Below are 15,367 nucleotides of genomic sequence, written 5' to 3'. Positions count from 1 at the left end.
CTGTCCTGTCAATTAAGGTGCTGAATTGTGACTTATTTTAAAATGGATCAGCATATTCAGCCTTCAGCTGAGCATTGCTCTATCTTGCTGTCTAGAAAATGTGTTTGAAATGCAGTGGAAGTCAGATCTTCGGGTGCTCTCCAGAGATGCATGGCATAAACGGCAGTCTGCTTGCGAGCGCCACCCTGTGGCAAGTGTTCTGGTTTTGGGCTTTCTTGAGAGCAATCCCTGCAAATGTCTGTTTCCAAGAACGCTTTGGATTTTTAATGTTTTTAAGCAAGACAGTGGAATTGACTAGAAAAAGATCTAAAGCCCATGTTTGATTTGTGTTTCTAAAATTAACTGTAGAGCCAAATGCAGCCTAAATATCAATTTTGAATCGCTTCTGAAGCAGTGCAAGCTAAAGCTGTTATCTTCCGTTCATCCCCTTTGTACTCAAGTCTTCAGTGCAGGCACACAATGCACGTGGGCCTCAACAGTGCACCAAACAAAAATCCTCTAATCCTCAAGCTCCATTAAGGGGGAAATAAATTTTGCGGTGCATGTGGGTTGCAGCCAGATATCCAGTATGACAAAGTGTTCTGAAAACGCTTGCCAGATTGAACTTGGCTTCTAGGAGTTCTGGCGCTTTTAATGGGCTTGGAGAAATTTTTGCAAATTGAGACTTGTGCTGCTTTGAAATTTTGTTGAGTCTTTCCTTCCTTTTTTCTCTTATTCTAGTCAGCTTACAGACACGGGACAGGATAGGCACAGGAGGGTCCGTGGTAGATTGCAGGGGGCTGCTGGAGAACGAAGGGTAGGTATTGCATCTTTTGGCGATTCGTTCCTGGATCTCTTCGTTTTCTTTAATAATGCATAATGAGTTAACAAGATTTCTCTCTGTTCTGGTGTATGTTGGTTGCCGAGTGAAACGCTAAACAAACTTTTGAATGGGATTAAAATCCTGGGGAGCTTGAACAAGATTTCTCTCTATTCTTGTAGCTAAATTTTGAGAATTGCATTGAGTAGACGGTGCAGTGAATCTTTTAGGAATTTGCTCCAGGACTTTGTAAGTGAAACCCAAGAGGCAGTGGCGATCATGCTAAACTAATACAACTGACTTATACAAGTATAAAATGGGCATTTATTCTCTCTCACTTTGGGATCCATGCCTTAGCCATGGCGGAATTCAGCTGATGTACTGCGAAGAAGCCATTCCAGCACAGTCGGGCCATTTTAAGGCCTGTTTCCTCACAGTGCCAACGTGGTCCCAGTATTGAGGCAACGTGTTTGTGTTGTATTATGGAAGCCTCTCATAGATCACTCCCACTCCTGCTTAATTATGAATTCTAGCACAGAGGTTCTGTGGGACTTAGTAGGGAGGAGCTTGCTTTAAGTTGACTTTTCTATTGTAAGGATATGGTTACGAAAAAATACCCTTTTTCTCCTCCAGCTTTTTTTGCACTGCTGTAAAGTCCAACAGAGAAGAGGCTTAATGCCTCTTTGTTCTTGCAGCTCAAGAAGTGCCTCAAGCATCCGTGACTGGCACCTCCTTGAGAGACCTTAGATCAATTCACTTAGGGAAATTATTGACTAGGCTTAACAGTGAACTCTTCCCACCCCTTCATGCTGAAGTGAGCTGGAGCCATCTATGAGAGAATGTTGCTTTTGTATCATTCGGACTGGCTGCTCTTCGACTGAAGATGTACCCTTTAGAAGTTTGACCTTATTCCCTAAAGCAGCGCTTCTCAGTGTGTGTTGCTCACAGCCCTGGGGCTCTTGGAGAGCAGTGTTGGAATTGGAAAGGGCTCCAGAGACCAAAATGTTTGAGAATCACTGTCCTAAAGGAAGTTACTTTCCCAAGTGCTTCTGTAGATGTGTGTGAAGTTCTCTAACCATGTGGACTTCCCTGCTTTCAGAACGGTTTACGAGGACTCAGCACCGGGAAGGCCTCTGAGCTGCTACATGGAGGAGCCAGCGCCATACACAGACAGCACTGGTGCTGCTGGAGGAGGGAACTGTAGATTTGTAGAATCCTCTGGCCATGACCAGACGCTGCAGGCACAGCGATTACGAACGCCTGATGTGAGAGGTCATGTACAGACACCCCAGAACAGGCCTCACGGGCATCAGTCTCCATCCCCTGACCTGCCCGAAGGCTACGGTAAGAGGATATTGTTTTGCTAAATATGGCTGGAAGCGCATTCTGTCTTTGTTACAATGAAAAATCTCATGGCTTCAAAGAGCGACTGTAGTTGTTTCCAAACAGTCGGTATATGGAGGGCAGTTCCCATGGCTGTGGGGTGAGGATGTTTGGTGTCCTGCATGCTCCTGTGTGCCCCAGTCCTTGTTTTCATTTACCTGCGCTGTGCTTGGATGCAGGGTATCTCTCTCCAGTGCCTTCCTAGTCTGCATGACCCATTTCCGGTGCAGAGTTTCTGGTTTCTTTGTCTGAGGAATTCAAATTCTTTGTAATGTGCACATGGTTGTGGTGGTATGTTTGTATTGTATATTGTATTGGCAACCTTCAGTCTCGAAAGACTATGGTATCGCGCTCTGAAAGGTGGTTCTGGCACAGCGTCTAGTGTGGCTGAAAAGGCCAATCCGGGAGTGACAATCCCTTCCACACCAGGAGCAAGTGCAGTCTGTCCCTGGCCTGTCTCTCTGTCTATGGGCCTTCCTTCTTTGCCTCTTTGCCTCAGACTGCTGGCCAAGTGTCTCTTCAAACTGGGAAAGGCCATGCTGCACAGCCTGCCTCCAAGCAGGCCGCTCAGTACTTCTGAACTGCAGCGAGTCATGGACTCTCCGCTCACAACAGGAGAGGAAACTGAAACTGGTGGTATGTTTATGCATAAGAAATCTCAGGAGAAAAACCGCCAAACCTGAATCCTTGTGCAATTCCTTCTTGATAGTATATAGTAATTAATACCCTTTCGCACACTGAAGGGAATAGGAGTATGTGGTTCCCAAGAAAGAGATGAAAAGGTTGCTAACATTTTTCCCTCTTGAAACTTTGTTATACCATAGGGGTGTGTCAGTTCATAACAGTGGGACCCATTTCTTGCTAGGCCTGACTAATCTAATTCTGTAAAGGTTCTGAATAAAATACTTTCTCCTTTTTATATACATGTTGCTCATTAAGGACTACTTTGGATAGCTTCTTAGCAATATATTTCAGATTTTTAAATCATGGGAGGCCAGCTTATTGTATGGGTGGAGCAGAAGTTGGTGGCACTTCTAGGTACCCACAATTGGAAATTAAAATCAGTATTATAGTGTGTGCTCGGGTGGCAGTAATCTTGGACTTGGACTTTCCTTGTCACAACCTTCCCAGCAAAGTTGCCCTGTTACCAGTTTACAACTGTCCTGTTTATTATGGTCAGTCTTTTTACTCGGACCCTTTCTGTTCTTCTTTCCTAGTTTTAACTTCGCTGTATAATGAATTATTCTTTGTTTTCTGAACAATGTTGCAGGAGCTCTGCAGAGCACCGATTCCATAAACAGGGCCTCCAAACCCCATTCCCAGACTGTCGGAGCTTAACTCTTCTTTTTTCAGCTTCAGTGTGAAAGCAAATGGCAGTGTAGAAAAGTGATAATTACCTGAAAACCCCCTACCAGGAAAGTGTTGCATAAGGAGTTGCTACATCCATGTTCTACTCATAATTACTCAGCCAAAGTTTATGAAAATAATTCATCCAGACCACAGATGGATCCATTTTGATTCACCAGGGGTGGTAGCAGTGAAATGAATTTGAACAATGGGCAGCTTTAGTCATAAGAACATAAGACGAGCCCCGCTGCGTCAGGCGAAAGGCCCATCTAGTCCAACTTCCTATAACTCACAGTGGCCCACTAGATGCCTCATGGAGGAAGTTACAACTGGCTGACGACTAGGCATTACATGCATGTGATGTTTCTACCTGCCATGAGACGATGAGAATAGAATGAGTAACAATTTGGGAAAGCTGGTTTCACAAATGTAAAGCTTTATGAAGTGTGATGCAAGACTTGGAATTTTAAACTTGAGTTGTAGATTGCTAGGTACATCTGTGGGAAGTTATAAGATCTTTTTCTGTTCTCTTCTCTCCTCCCCCCCCCCCCCATGTAGAACAAAGGACAACTGTACAGGGACAGGTTTACTTTCTACACACACAGACTGGTGTTAGCACGTGGCACGACCCCAGGATACCAAGGTATGTATAAAGATACCTGTGTGTTTTTGAAAGACGTTTTGCATTCCCCTCTCCTACTTCGTTAAAATGTGACGTGGGGGATGGGGTGGTGCTTTGTTTTTTAAATGTTAGGCCTCGTTACACAAGCTCCCATCTCAGACTCTTTCCAAGCACCTAAAACTTGCTTCAATAATTCTTTTCAGAATGTGGTGTTAATCAGAACCAGTGTGTTTTAATTGGGCCTCTTCTGTTTTCTGTAGAGACCTTAACAGTGTGAATTGTGATGAACTTGGACCTCTGCCGTCAGGTTGGGAAGTCAGAAGTACAGTGTCAGGAAGAATATATTTTGTAGATCATAACAACAGAACCACTCAGTTCACTGACCCAAGACTGCATCACATCATGAAGTAAGAAACCATTTCAGTGCTATTTGATCCTAAGAATCATAGCCCCTGACCGGGTCCTACAAAGCAGAAATGGAGCTAGTGACATAACTAAATTTTGTTTGAAAAGAAGGGTGTTGTAGCCCCTCATTTCCCCCCCCCCCCCATGTAGAAGGATGATTCTCTTGTGGTCTGTTAGACTATTTCTTTGTATGTTAGAGTATCAGTAAGAAGAACAAGAGTCCTGTGGTGCTTTAAAGATGGCAGGGAGCTCCTTGTTCAGGTGCAAAAGGAGTGTGGGTTTTCCATTCCTGAAATTCAACTTGGATAATCACATCCCAAGGCTTGTTGGAGGTTGTTGCCACAAAAATAAAAAGCACAGATCTCTTCCCCCCCCCCTCCAAAAAAATACTTTGCAAGTTTAAAGCAACCAGTTTGTTTCAGCATCATCTTTTGTGGCCTGCAGACTGCTGCATCTAAGGTATCCTTTGTGTGGTCTGGGTATGGGTGAAGTCCTTTAAAGTCTACCTTGAAAAAAGACTTAGAGCGCAATCCTAACCAACTTTCCAGCACTGACATAGCTGTGCCAATGTGGCGTGCAGTGCAACCTGCAGTGGGAAGCGGTCAAGGGAAGCCTCCTCAAGGTAAGGGTATGCTTGTTACCTTACCTTGGGTCTGCATTGCTGCTAGATCAGTGCTGGAATATTGGTTAGGATTGCCCCCTTAATTTTTCAAGGTGCTCCAAGGCTCTTTGTTTTTGCTGCAACAGACTAACATAGCAACCCTTTGGAACCTGCAGTGGTGCAATGCCCCTGGGTCATCATCCGAATCTGTTTGTATGACTGAAGGTTTGAAAAGTCTGTCTAATCCTTTTTTCTTCAAATATTGGTGTAAAGTGATAAATGGGGAAAGGCTATTTCAGCACATGCCTGTAGCGCCCCGTTTTCCTGTCCTCCTGTCCTTTGAGAGTAACCTCTACCCTCCTTTTTCTTCCTGAAGTCACCAGTGCCAGCTAAAAGAACCGAACCAGCCTTTGCCAGTGCCAAATGAGGGGTCCTTGGAAGACAGTGAGGAGTTACCTGCCCAGAGATATGAGCGAGACCTGGTGCAGAAGCTGAAGATCCTTCGGCACGAGCTCTCTCTCCAGCAGCCCCAAGCCGGTCATTGCCGCATTGAAGTATCAAGGGAAGAAATATTTGAGGTATCAAAATTTGTGGCTAAAAAGATGTGGTTATAGGATATACGTCGTCTCTGTGGTTTCCTAAGGATGCAATGAAGCAGTAGTAGACTGTAAATCTTACCCAGGAACAGAGTATTGGTGCCACTTGCAAGCAAATGGTAATCAATTTCTTATTTTACTATTTCTTTTATTTCTTTTTCTGTTTTTCCTTCCAAGGCTCCCCCCCATCAATAACTTTGTGTGCTGTCAAAACCCCTGGTTTTATCTTGGATAAAATTTGAAATGTATTGGTCTAAATTTAGATTTGGCTACAATATACTGAATTGAACTCTATTGGAGATAATTTACTAGTTTGCTGAGATTTATTAGACAGTGTTGCTTATTCGTGATGTAAATACTTAACTTCTTACAAAGGTTTGAAACAGGCACTATCTGAACAATTTAAGCAGTGGCTCAAGAAATGTATCTTTTAAATATGCAAATAGTCAAAAGGCTACTAAGAGGGAGAAGTGCTTGATTTTTAATTAGTGTTGAAATAAATTGTTTTTAATATAGGAATCCTACCGTCAGATAATGAAGATGAGACCGAAAGATCTGAAAAAGAGGCTGATGGTGAAATTTCGGGGAGAAGAGGGCTTGGATTATGGTGGAGTGGCAAGGTAAAAATGGAATTCCTAAAACTGCACCTGACAGGAAGCCACAAATGATCTAGACCAGTGTTTCCCAAACTGTGGGTCAGGACCCCACCAGTGGGTCACAAGACTGACAAGCTGATAGCCAAATGTATTGAGCCCTACAGAAAGCAAAACTGAGCCACTGTGCCTTGGTTCACTGTGAAAAGGAATGCAAGGCCACCACAATAGTCCTGATCTTATAAGGTGGAGCTCAACAAGATCTCCAGAAGGGGATCCCCCCATAGTAAAAAAAGATAAAAACACAGGCTTGAGTGGCTGGTAAAGTGAAACTTTTTTAGTCTCATAAAGCTAGGTGGGTCCTGATACAGCGTCATTTTAAAAAGTGGGTCCCAGTGCCAGAAAGTTTGGGAACCACTATTCTAAACACCAATTTAGGGAAATTCTCTTTAGTGAACCAACTACTATTAGTGAGAAAGTATTAAAGCCTTTGTGTTTCACAGAACTGTCTGGCAGAATAAAAATGTTGGACTTGAAAAATGCCTGTTTTTCTACATTAAAGTTCTCAGGTCTTGAGAACTCACACATCTAACTGCTCTTGTTGCCCCTTCTCCAGTCATCTTTTAAACACCGTCCCCCTTTCAGCATGAAACTAAATTTGTCCTGCAGCACCTAAAGACAAGCATGTATTTGATTGTACCACAATCATGGGCTGAGGCCCATGGCAGCTTTAGTCTTAAAGGTGCCACAGAACTCTTTGTTGTATTAGCTGTGTTAGTTTGTAGCAGTAATCTGTCTAGGAGGTGACTGTTGGAGTTACTGATGGTTTTGGAGAACATTGCATGCTGTCTTATTCCACCTACCTTGACCCTTGCTGTGCATTCCATTTCTTCCAGTGGTAAGATCCTGGAATCTTATCCTAATACTGTCTTGCATCATAGTTTTCATTTCCTGGGTTTGGCAACTCTTCCAAGGGCTTGAATGCATCAGTGACTGAAATCATCCCGAGTAAGACTCTTTTGTCTGACTCCACTGATACATTCTCTAATCTTAAATTCTCTAGACAAAATTCTTGTTGTCTTAGAGCTCTTCCCTTTTGACCTCTCCCTTGTCATCACCGGCATGTTGCAAGAGTCTCTTTATCTTGTCTGTGCTTTAAATCTGTCTAGACAATTGCTGAATCCTGTAGTGTGGCTTATCCAGATGTCTGTTTAGCTTCAGGGGGATCTGCACTGTGTTATTAAGCTTTCTCTGTTAACCCAGGTAGCAGAATTCACCATCTTCCCTCCCCCAAGTACTTTCTAAGAATACGTGTCAATTGCCAGAGCTTTTTCAGAAATGAACTTAAATTGGTTTGTTCTCCTACTTTTTTCGTAACTTTGTCCTTGCCAGTCAAATTTCAACACTGTCTGAATAGTTTTCTTTTGTATGATGGCATTTGTAGGAACAAAAAATGGATACGCGAAAGCAAACAATTACTCACATAAATCAGCTGAATGTTACAGAATGTATTAGAATCTGCTGGGGGGGTGGCATCAATTTCCACATAGTTATAAAAAACCACTATGTCAGAGATTCTCCCCCTTCTCCAGCTCAGTTCAAGCCTGTTGGCTTAGCCAATCTTGTTTTAACAACTCATCATCTTTGGTGGACAGACCTTGCAATTTCCTTTTTGAAGTCTACTCTCTCGTATTTCTATTTAAAGCTATATAAACAAGCAGTAAGGGGGAGGAGCTTGTAATCAATTTTTTCCTGCATCCTTATACAGTTTTCTACGTAGCGGTTACTAAGGAAGCTGCTTACAGTAATACCTTTTAACTCCATCTCCAGTATACTTTGAATAATCCCAGAATATAATGGCAGCCATTTTTAAGGTCCAAGTGCAAGACTCTGGTTCATAATGGAAAGTGACCGTTGGCTATAGTTGCATTTGGGTGGTAGCCAAAGAACGCTGGTATTCCAGGAGGATGAGCAAAGAAATATATGAGGAAAATACTGAGTCTGTATGGATTTTTTTGTGGGAAAGGGAGTGTTGGTTAAAGTTTTCATCAGCACCCAATTAAAAAATTTTTTTGCTTTACACCTTCTGAGTGTGAGAGTGCTTTATATGTACCGTCTTGATTTAGTCTCTTTACAGTAGCCTTGTAAGGTGAGTTGTACGTTATATGCAGTTGGAAAACTGAGGCTGAACGATAGTGGCTTGCCTAGAACCATTGAGTGAGAATTCATGGCAGAGGCAAGATTCAAACTGGGGAAGGCCTGATTTGCATCTTGCACTCCTGGCCACAGTGCTATACCAGTTCTCTGTTGGAACTGTTATTTCTTCATTAACGAGCGGTCTCTTGTCTGGCAGGGAATGGCTGTACCTGCTGTGCCATGAGATGCTGAACCCCTACTATGGACTCTTCCAGTACTCCACGGATAACATTTACATGCTGCAAATAAATCCAGACTCTTCTATCAATCCTGTAAGTATTCTGTGAAGGCTCACCAAGAGGACTATTGCGAGTCGCTTGATGGTGATGTGTTGGAGTAAAACAATGCAAATGATACAGGCCAAGGTCCAAAAAGCAGCTTAGCAGATTTAGTCAGCCCAGTGTGGCCTCAGCTCAGTGTGCCTAACCAGCAGCTCTGCATGCCTCATGGGAAATTGCTTTGGAAGCAAGGGAGATTCTAAAGCAGTTAGCAGGACGGCATGGGGTAGGTGAGTCTTCTTGCTCACAAGGGCAGAGAGATGGGAAGAGTTAATTTGGAAATACATTTTGATGTGTGCAAGTTTTTGGATGCAGTTGAGTAGTTCTTTGGATCTGAGCCACAATTTGCAAGGTGTTCAAGACAGTTGGTTGTGGAGACTGACATCTCACAAAGCTACCTCCTTATGCCGTTTGCACATTTGTCTTCCACGTGTAGAGGGCAGCAGATGTGGGTCTTGTCTATGCATCTCAGTATTGTGATGGGCAGGTTGGTCCTTCATGTGCTGGGCTCTGTGTTTGCACAGCAGCCAACATTCATTAAGTTGAAACTTGAAAGGGGCAGATACGGTAGGCTGGGCATACCATGGAGAGGACCATAGGAGAGTCTGCCCAGGGTTGTCGCTTTGGCCAAGTGTGAGGTCTGAGCTGTGTGTATCTACATTATGCAAGTCTTCCTTGTTTCTATTGCTTTTCCAGTTGCCATCAAATACTCAAGTGAAGGTAAATATACAGAGTGACTGAGGAAGTTACCACATCAGCTATTCATAATGAACTAACTTTGTAGAGCATCCATGTCAACAATTAAGGAATAGCTGTTTCTGTTTAATTGCCTTGTCAGTTTCACACTAAACATTCATTGCCTAGTTAGCTGCTTCTGCATTTGTCCCTTGTAACATCTACTGCATGTTAACAAACGGGGGACAAAAATCTCTTGTTGCAGCCATTCTTGGACTTCTCCATAAAGTCCAGCACCACATTTTATGTCTCACAAAAGTTCAGAGTTGTGCTTGGTGCAAGAGGGGAAGCGGAATCCCTGATGACACTATGTTGTCATGTTACCCATGTTTGTTTTGTAACTCCAGTAGAGGAGATTGTGGACTTAGATTGTATTTCACCCTGATAAAAATGTTAGAAGTGTCGCATTCTGTATTGAGGAGCACTGGCGTAATTCTGTTTTTTGATAGCATATCATCATCTTGGCCCTGTGTGTTGTGCCTGAGATTATGTCCCCTCCCCTTCCCTTAATCTTAATTGCACCTACTCCCAGCTAAATAAGATTTTGACACGAACAGCTGCATTTGTACCTAAACACTTTAATGGCAACAACCCTGATGTGCCAAAATATGGGATGGGTTCAGGATTGACAGGGGGACTGGGAGACTCTACTGAATAATAGTTCCCACTTAAATAATGAAAGCTTGAATCCACCCACTAGTTCGCACGTCTGTAGAATCTGCAGTTAGCTGCAAAGTTTGGCCCTATTAGATCCTTTCCAGACCGGTCCCTCTGTATCCGTGCCTCACTTATCCGCTGTTCTCAAATTCCTTTCTGTCGCACTCATGACTCACTTTGCTTTGCAAATGCTTTGCAAAAGGAAGATTTTAATTCCTTTTGCCTTGGAACAGGAAATAGATAGTGAGACAGCTAACAGGAAATCTCTGCTGTTCACTTCCTGTTAGTATTCTCACTGTTGCCTCCTGTCGTGTTCCTCTGGCATCTATGAGTCTGGGGTTCTTGCAGTCTACTTCCTGTTCCAAAGCAAAAAGAAGAAAAAGTTCTCTTTTGCAAACAGAGGTGAGTCATGAGAGCAGTGGGGGGGATTTGATAGGGTTTGCTGCTTTCTATGAGTTGGGGTATCTGTAGTAACAGCAGGAACCTATCCCCTGCAGATACCAGGGGTGTTTGTGCCTGTTTTTGTAACTTTGAATTCTTTATACTGAGTTGATGAATTTTCCATTCAGCAGGCCAGAGATCAGTAAGTGAAGCTTCCATCGCACTATGGAAAGATTAAACACCTAATTCTAACCACAAGGTGTCAGCCTTCGCCTGTGTTTGCATTGAATGAGCATTGCTCTTTGGCATCTCTTGCAGGATCATCTGTCTTACTTCCACTTTGTTGGTCGGATAATGGGTCTGGCTGTGTTCCATGGACACTACATCAATGGGGGCTTCACAGTTCCCTTCTACAAACAGCTGCTGGGCAAACCCATCCAGTTATCTGATCTAGAATCAGTAGACCCAGAACTCCACAAGAGTTTAGTTTGGATTCTGTAAGTATGTACTGTAAGGCTTCCAGCCACTTGGATTGGAATGTTGGGGCTGTGACCCTTGGATGCATGAATGGCAGTGTCACCTTTCAGCCCATTTTGGGTTGCTATTTAATTGCTTAAAGTAGAATTTATTCTGATATTCAGTTGATCTGAAATGAGAAAGCCTTTTAGAACCTTCAAACAAACTTAGCAATTTCAGTTTGGCATAATCTTTCATGGACGCCAGTCCAGAAAAACTTGTGCTGAAATAAATCCATTGACTTTGGAGGCGCTACAGATGCTGTGCTGATCAGACTTGTATTGCGTGCCCTTGGAAAGAATCAACCTTGTTGTTGCTGTTAGTGGGGAAAGGGAAAATTTGCCAGGTGTGGGGTCTTGCTGAATTGAGTGGCCATGTTTTGGGGAGAGAGGCAGAACTTGTTTGAGCAGACAGGAAGACCAAGTACTGTGCAGCTGCTCCTTTGGTTCCTGCTGTCGGAACCTAGCTAGGGCCAGTGTGCGTATGCTGGTAGGTGCCGAAATCAGCTTGTGTTCTCCCACCTCTTGTTGACAGAGAAAATGATATCACGCCGGTGCTGGACCACACTTTCTGCGTGGAGCACAACGCCTTCGGCAGGATTCTGCAGCACGAGCTCAAACCAAATGGCAGAAATGTTTCCGTTACCGAGGAGAACAAGAAAGAATACGTCAGGTATTTCCAGAGGACAAGACACTTTCCCCTCGGATCATGGCATGGTGCCAATTGGCAGTACTCTTCCCTTGCATGCCAGGGACTTTGGGATCCTGGATTTCAACTGTGGGGTTAAAAGCAGTCTGGTGATCCCTCCTAATAGCTGTGCCTGCTGCCAGTGGTATCCTGCCAGCTTGATTTTGCCACAAGGTCTGTGTGTTGCTGTGTAGGGAAAGTGGCCTTTTTTGTGTGTTGGAGAATGTCATTTCAAGTGCTCATGATGGCTACAGTAGCCTCAGATTAAGCTGTGTTTGCTCACAGCTTCTGCTGGAAGCCTCAAAATAGAGAAGGTTTACATTTTGTGCTACGTTTTGTGGGAGAGGGTTCTCGGACATCTTGCTGTCTCACTGCTCCAAGTTATTTGCGTCTCATCCTTTCAGTCATCTGTATCCTCAGGAAGGCCAGATTGGGCCCTTGTGCCTGGTGGGAACTGACTGCGTGGTCTGGGCCTGTGCCCTTTTGGAATCTGACTCATGCGTGCCTTTAAAAACTTCATCCCTGCACAGGCACGTCTGGTGGCCTCTGAGGGCGGAACAGGTGTGGTGGATGGGGAAGCTGAAGCACCCACTTGCTCACCCCCACACATAAGGGTCAGGTTCAGGCAAAAGGTATCATCCAATCCAAAGCAGAGTCTTCCATGTTTCTAAGTCAGTAGAAAAACCTACAGCATCTTGAGTGGATACCTATTTTGTGGATTTTTATTTTACTTTCAGAGTAAAGTTTTCGTGTATTTTCCCCCCAGGTTGTATGTGAACTGGCGGTTCATGAGAGGAATTGAAGCCCAGTTCCTGGCTCTTCAGAAAGGTTTTAATGAACTAATTCCTCAACACCTACTGAAGCCTTTTGACCAGAAGGAGCTTGAGGTACCGTGTGAGTTCTTGATTCAGACAAATTCATCTGGTGGCTGATCAAGTGAAAAAATAGCCTTTGAGAAACCTCAGTGGTGTTAGGTTTGCCTTTAGGATCTGTAGAAGGTGTTCTTCATCAGGACCCCATCAGCATGGGGCTTGAACCTGTAGCAATTTTAGCAGTAATGCGGGTTCTTTAACAAAGAAGTCAATCTGTTCCCCTCTGAAAATCTGCCTTGTGCCTACTTTTGCACACAGTCTCTTACGAACTTTCAGAGGCAGATGGCAAAACCAAGTACAGTAGGCCCTCCTTATACAAGGGTTTGGCATCCATGGATTTCAGTATCTGCAGGTGGCAAGCCCCTGCTGGAGGGCCTCATAGAACTGATGCTACTAGAAGTGGCTGAATTCTGTATCTACAGTGGGCCCAGGAACAGTTCCCCCATGAATACCAAGAGCCCACTGTATAGAAGAGCAATTTCCAATCTTTTTCATCTCATGACACGCTGACAAGGTGATAAAATTGTCAAGGCACACCATCAGTTTTTTGACAGTTGACAAGGCACATCACACTGCTGGCAAGGGGCTCACATCCCCCAATAGCCCTACTAATAAATGACCCCCCCAGACTCCCCTGCAGCACTTCTGCAGACCATTTGTGGCACACCAAGGTTGCCGCAGCACAGTGTTTGGAAATCGCTGGTATAGAACTTGGAGCTGCCTTTTGCTCCTTCCTTCAAAGTGTCGCCCCCTAAGTGTCGCACATATACAACATGCATTTTCTCATTTTGTTAGCTTATAATAGGAGGCTTGGATAAGATTGACTTGAACGATTGGAAGTCCAACACGCGTTTAAAGCACTGCTTGGCGGACAGCAACATTGTCAAGTGGTTCTGGCAAGCTGTGGAAGCCTTTGATGAAGAGAGAAGAGCACGGCTGCTGCAGTTTGTGACGGGCTCCACGCGGGTTCCACTCCAGGGCTTCAAGGCTTTGCAAGGTGACTGATAGGGAGGCTGAGTTAGTGCACTTGTGGAAAGGTTGAAGTGGTAAACCAGTGGTTCCCAACCTTCGGTCCGCAGACCACAGGTGACCCTGCGAAGTGGTCCGTGAGGTTGGGGGTGGGGGGTGGCAGAAGATTTGGTTCATAATTCTGCAATGAAAATATCCATTTGTATGGAGTTGGGCCAGCAGTGACTCTCCAGGGTCTGAAGTAGAGTGCTCTCCTCTTTGCTACATGAGATGCTTTTTTAACTGTGCATGAAAAAGATGTATCCTGCCACGGAAATATTCAATGGTAAACTGGGGAGTCGCACAGTGAACATGTTATTGGGCCTTGCATGCCTCTGTAGTGTGTGGGGCTTTGTTATAAGCGGCATCCATGGAGCAGGAAGGCTGGCTTGGAACCATGGCAGAGCTAAAGAGTTGCATTCCCCTCCAAGTGCTTTAGTTCAGTCCAGATCTCTCCATGAGGTTGGGGATAAGAGAGTACAAAGGCCAATAATGTGACATTAACATGTAGCTTGGTGCTAGTGCTTGCTCATTTGTAAGATTGTTTGGGGGGGGGTGTCTGGCTGGTATTGCGTCTTGCTGCGTTTGTGAAGGGCCTTAACTAGAATGTCTGTTTGCAAGGTTCTACAGGCGCGGCAGGCCCCAGGCTCTTCACCATCCACCTGATAGATGCAAACACAGACAACCTTCCGAAAGCTCACACTTGGTAAGCCTGTCCTTTTTTGTTCATTGCAATGGGGAAGGGAGCATGTTTGTCAGTATGTATAAACTAAAATGTAGTGCCACCTATAGAACATCAAACCGCCACAGGCAGCAAATGTTTGTTTTTTGAATTTATATCCCAACTTTCTGTGGTTGGGAATTGCCAATTTTTCTTCTGTTTTTCTGTATATTTTCTTCTTGGATCTCTATCTGCTGGGTACCCCCTCTGTGGTGAATCAAAATCCTCCAGGGGCTGTTGAGTTATTAAACCTGCAGTTGTCCTTTTTGCCCTGTTGCTTGCTTGCTTCCATTGAGGGGATCTGAAATACCAGGTGGATTTGATATGTGATGATATTGGGTAACTCCTGACTCTTTTCTCCTGAATGGTGACCGTGATAGAAAGGGATAATGTCACAAGAAGCCCAAAGAGTGGTGCAGAGTTGTGTGGACCTGCCATGGAGCTGTGAGGCCAGAGGTGCAGGTGCTTTGTTAGCTGGTTGCAAAACAGTGGGGCAGGTTCAGCTGCAGAGGAATCAGTCCCAATAATGAGGGTGGAGAGAGCTTGTATTTTAAAGTGTTTTGTGCTGCTTTCAGGCTCTCTGTGGTATAGATAAGAAGTGAGAGCTTTGGCTTGTGCACATAAAGAGAGGGCCTGGCAAGTGGACGGTAGCTGTGTTTTTTAGAAATGTTCCCTTTTACAAGGGCACGATGTTTGTATTCCATCTGTATTCCTTGGTGATTTCCTAGTGAATGTCACTGCTTCAGCACACAGTCTGTTTCAGTCTGCCAATGTGGTAGTTTGGTGTTCTATGTAAAAGCTTTAAATTTCTCCCAGCAGAGGAATTCTAAGGATCACTTTTGAAAGCAAAATGGTGGCGGGAGAAAGCTGCGTATCAGAACTACTACTGGAATGCTTTGATTGCCTCTTAATTTTGTTCCGTTCCCTTGTTGCTTTTGTCCCTCCCGATCAATGCTTCACGTGAACTTTT

General features: G+C 44.2%; 1 protein-coding gene across 4 annotated transcripts in view; it reads left to right on the top strand.

Moving 5' to 3' along the window:
* Window positions 1-15,367, top strand: part of SMURF1 (SMAD specific E3 ubiquitin protein ligase 1) — a 50,167-nt gene that overhangs the window by 31,420 nt on the left and 3,380 nt on the right. Inside the window, exons 6-18 of one of the 4 annotated variants that reach the window (XM_066640522.1) lie at window positions 721-796; window positions 1,899-2,143; window positions 4,088-4,172; window positions 4,412-4,558; window positions 5,534-5,735; window positions 6,270-6,373; window positions 8,700-8,814; window positions 9,517-9,540; window positions 10,912-11,090; window positions 11,644-11,781; window positions 12,563-12,683; window positions 13,464-13,665; window positions 14,307-14,382. In XM_066640522.1, the coding sequence (XP_066496619.1) occupies window positions 721-796; window positions 1,899-2,143; window positions 4,088-4,172; window positions 4,412-4,558; window positions 5,534-5,735; window positions 6,270-6,373; window positions 8,700-8,814; window positions 9,517-9,540; window positions 10,912-11,090; window positions 11,644-11,781; window positions 12,563-12,683; window positions 13,464-13,665; window positions 14,307-14,382 (1,714 nt within the window). Of the gene's footprint in view, window positions 1-720; window positions 797-1,898; window positions 2,144-4,087; window positions 4,173-4,411; window positions 4,559-5,533; window positions 5,736-6,269; window positions 6,374-8,699; window positions 8,815-9,516; window positions 9,541-10,911; window positions 11,091-11,643; window positions 11,782-12,562; window positions 12,684-13,463; window positions 13,666-14,297; window positions 14,383-15,367 lie in introns of all 4 variants that reach the window. The other 3 variants (XM_066640521.1, XM_066640524.1, XM_066640523.1) reach the window with 3 other exon arrangements.

This window comes from Tiliqua scincoides, chromosome 13 (assembly GCF_035046505.1).
Source record: "Tiliqua scincoides isolate rTilSci1 chromosome 13, rTilSci1.hap2, whole genome shotgun sequence".
Taxonomy (NCBI): Eukaryota; Metazoa; Chordata; class Lepidosauria; order Squamata; family Scincidae; genus Tiliqua; species Tiliqua scincoides.
This window is presented reverse-complemented; position numbering and strand designations above follow the sequence as displayed.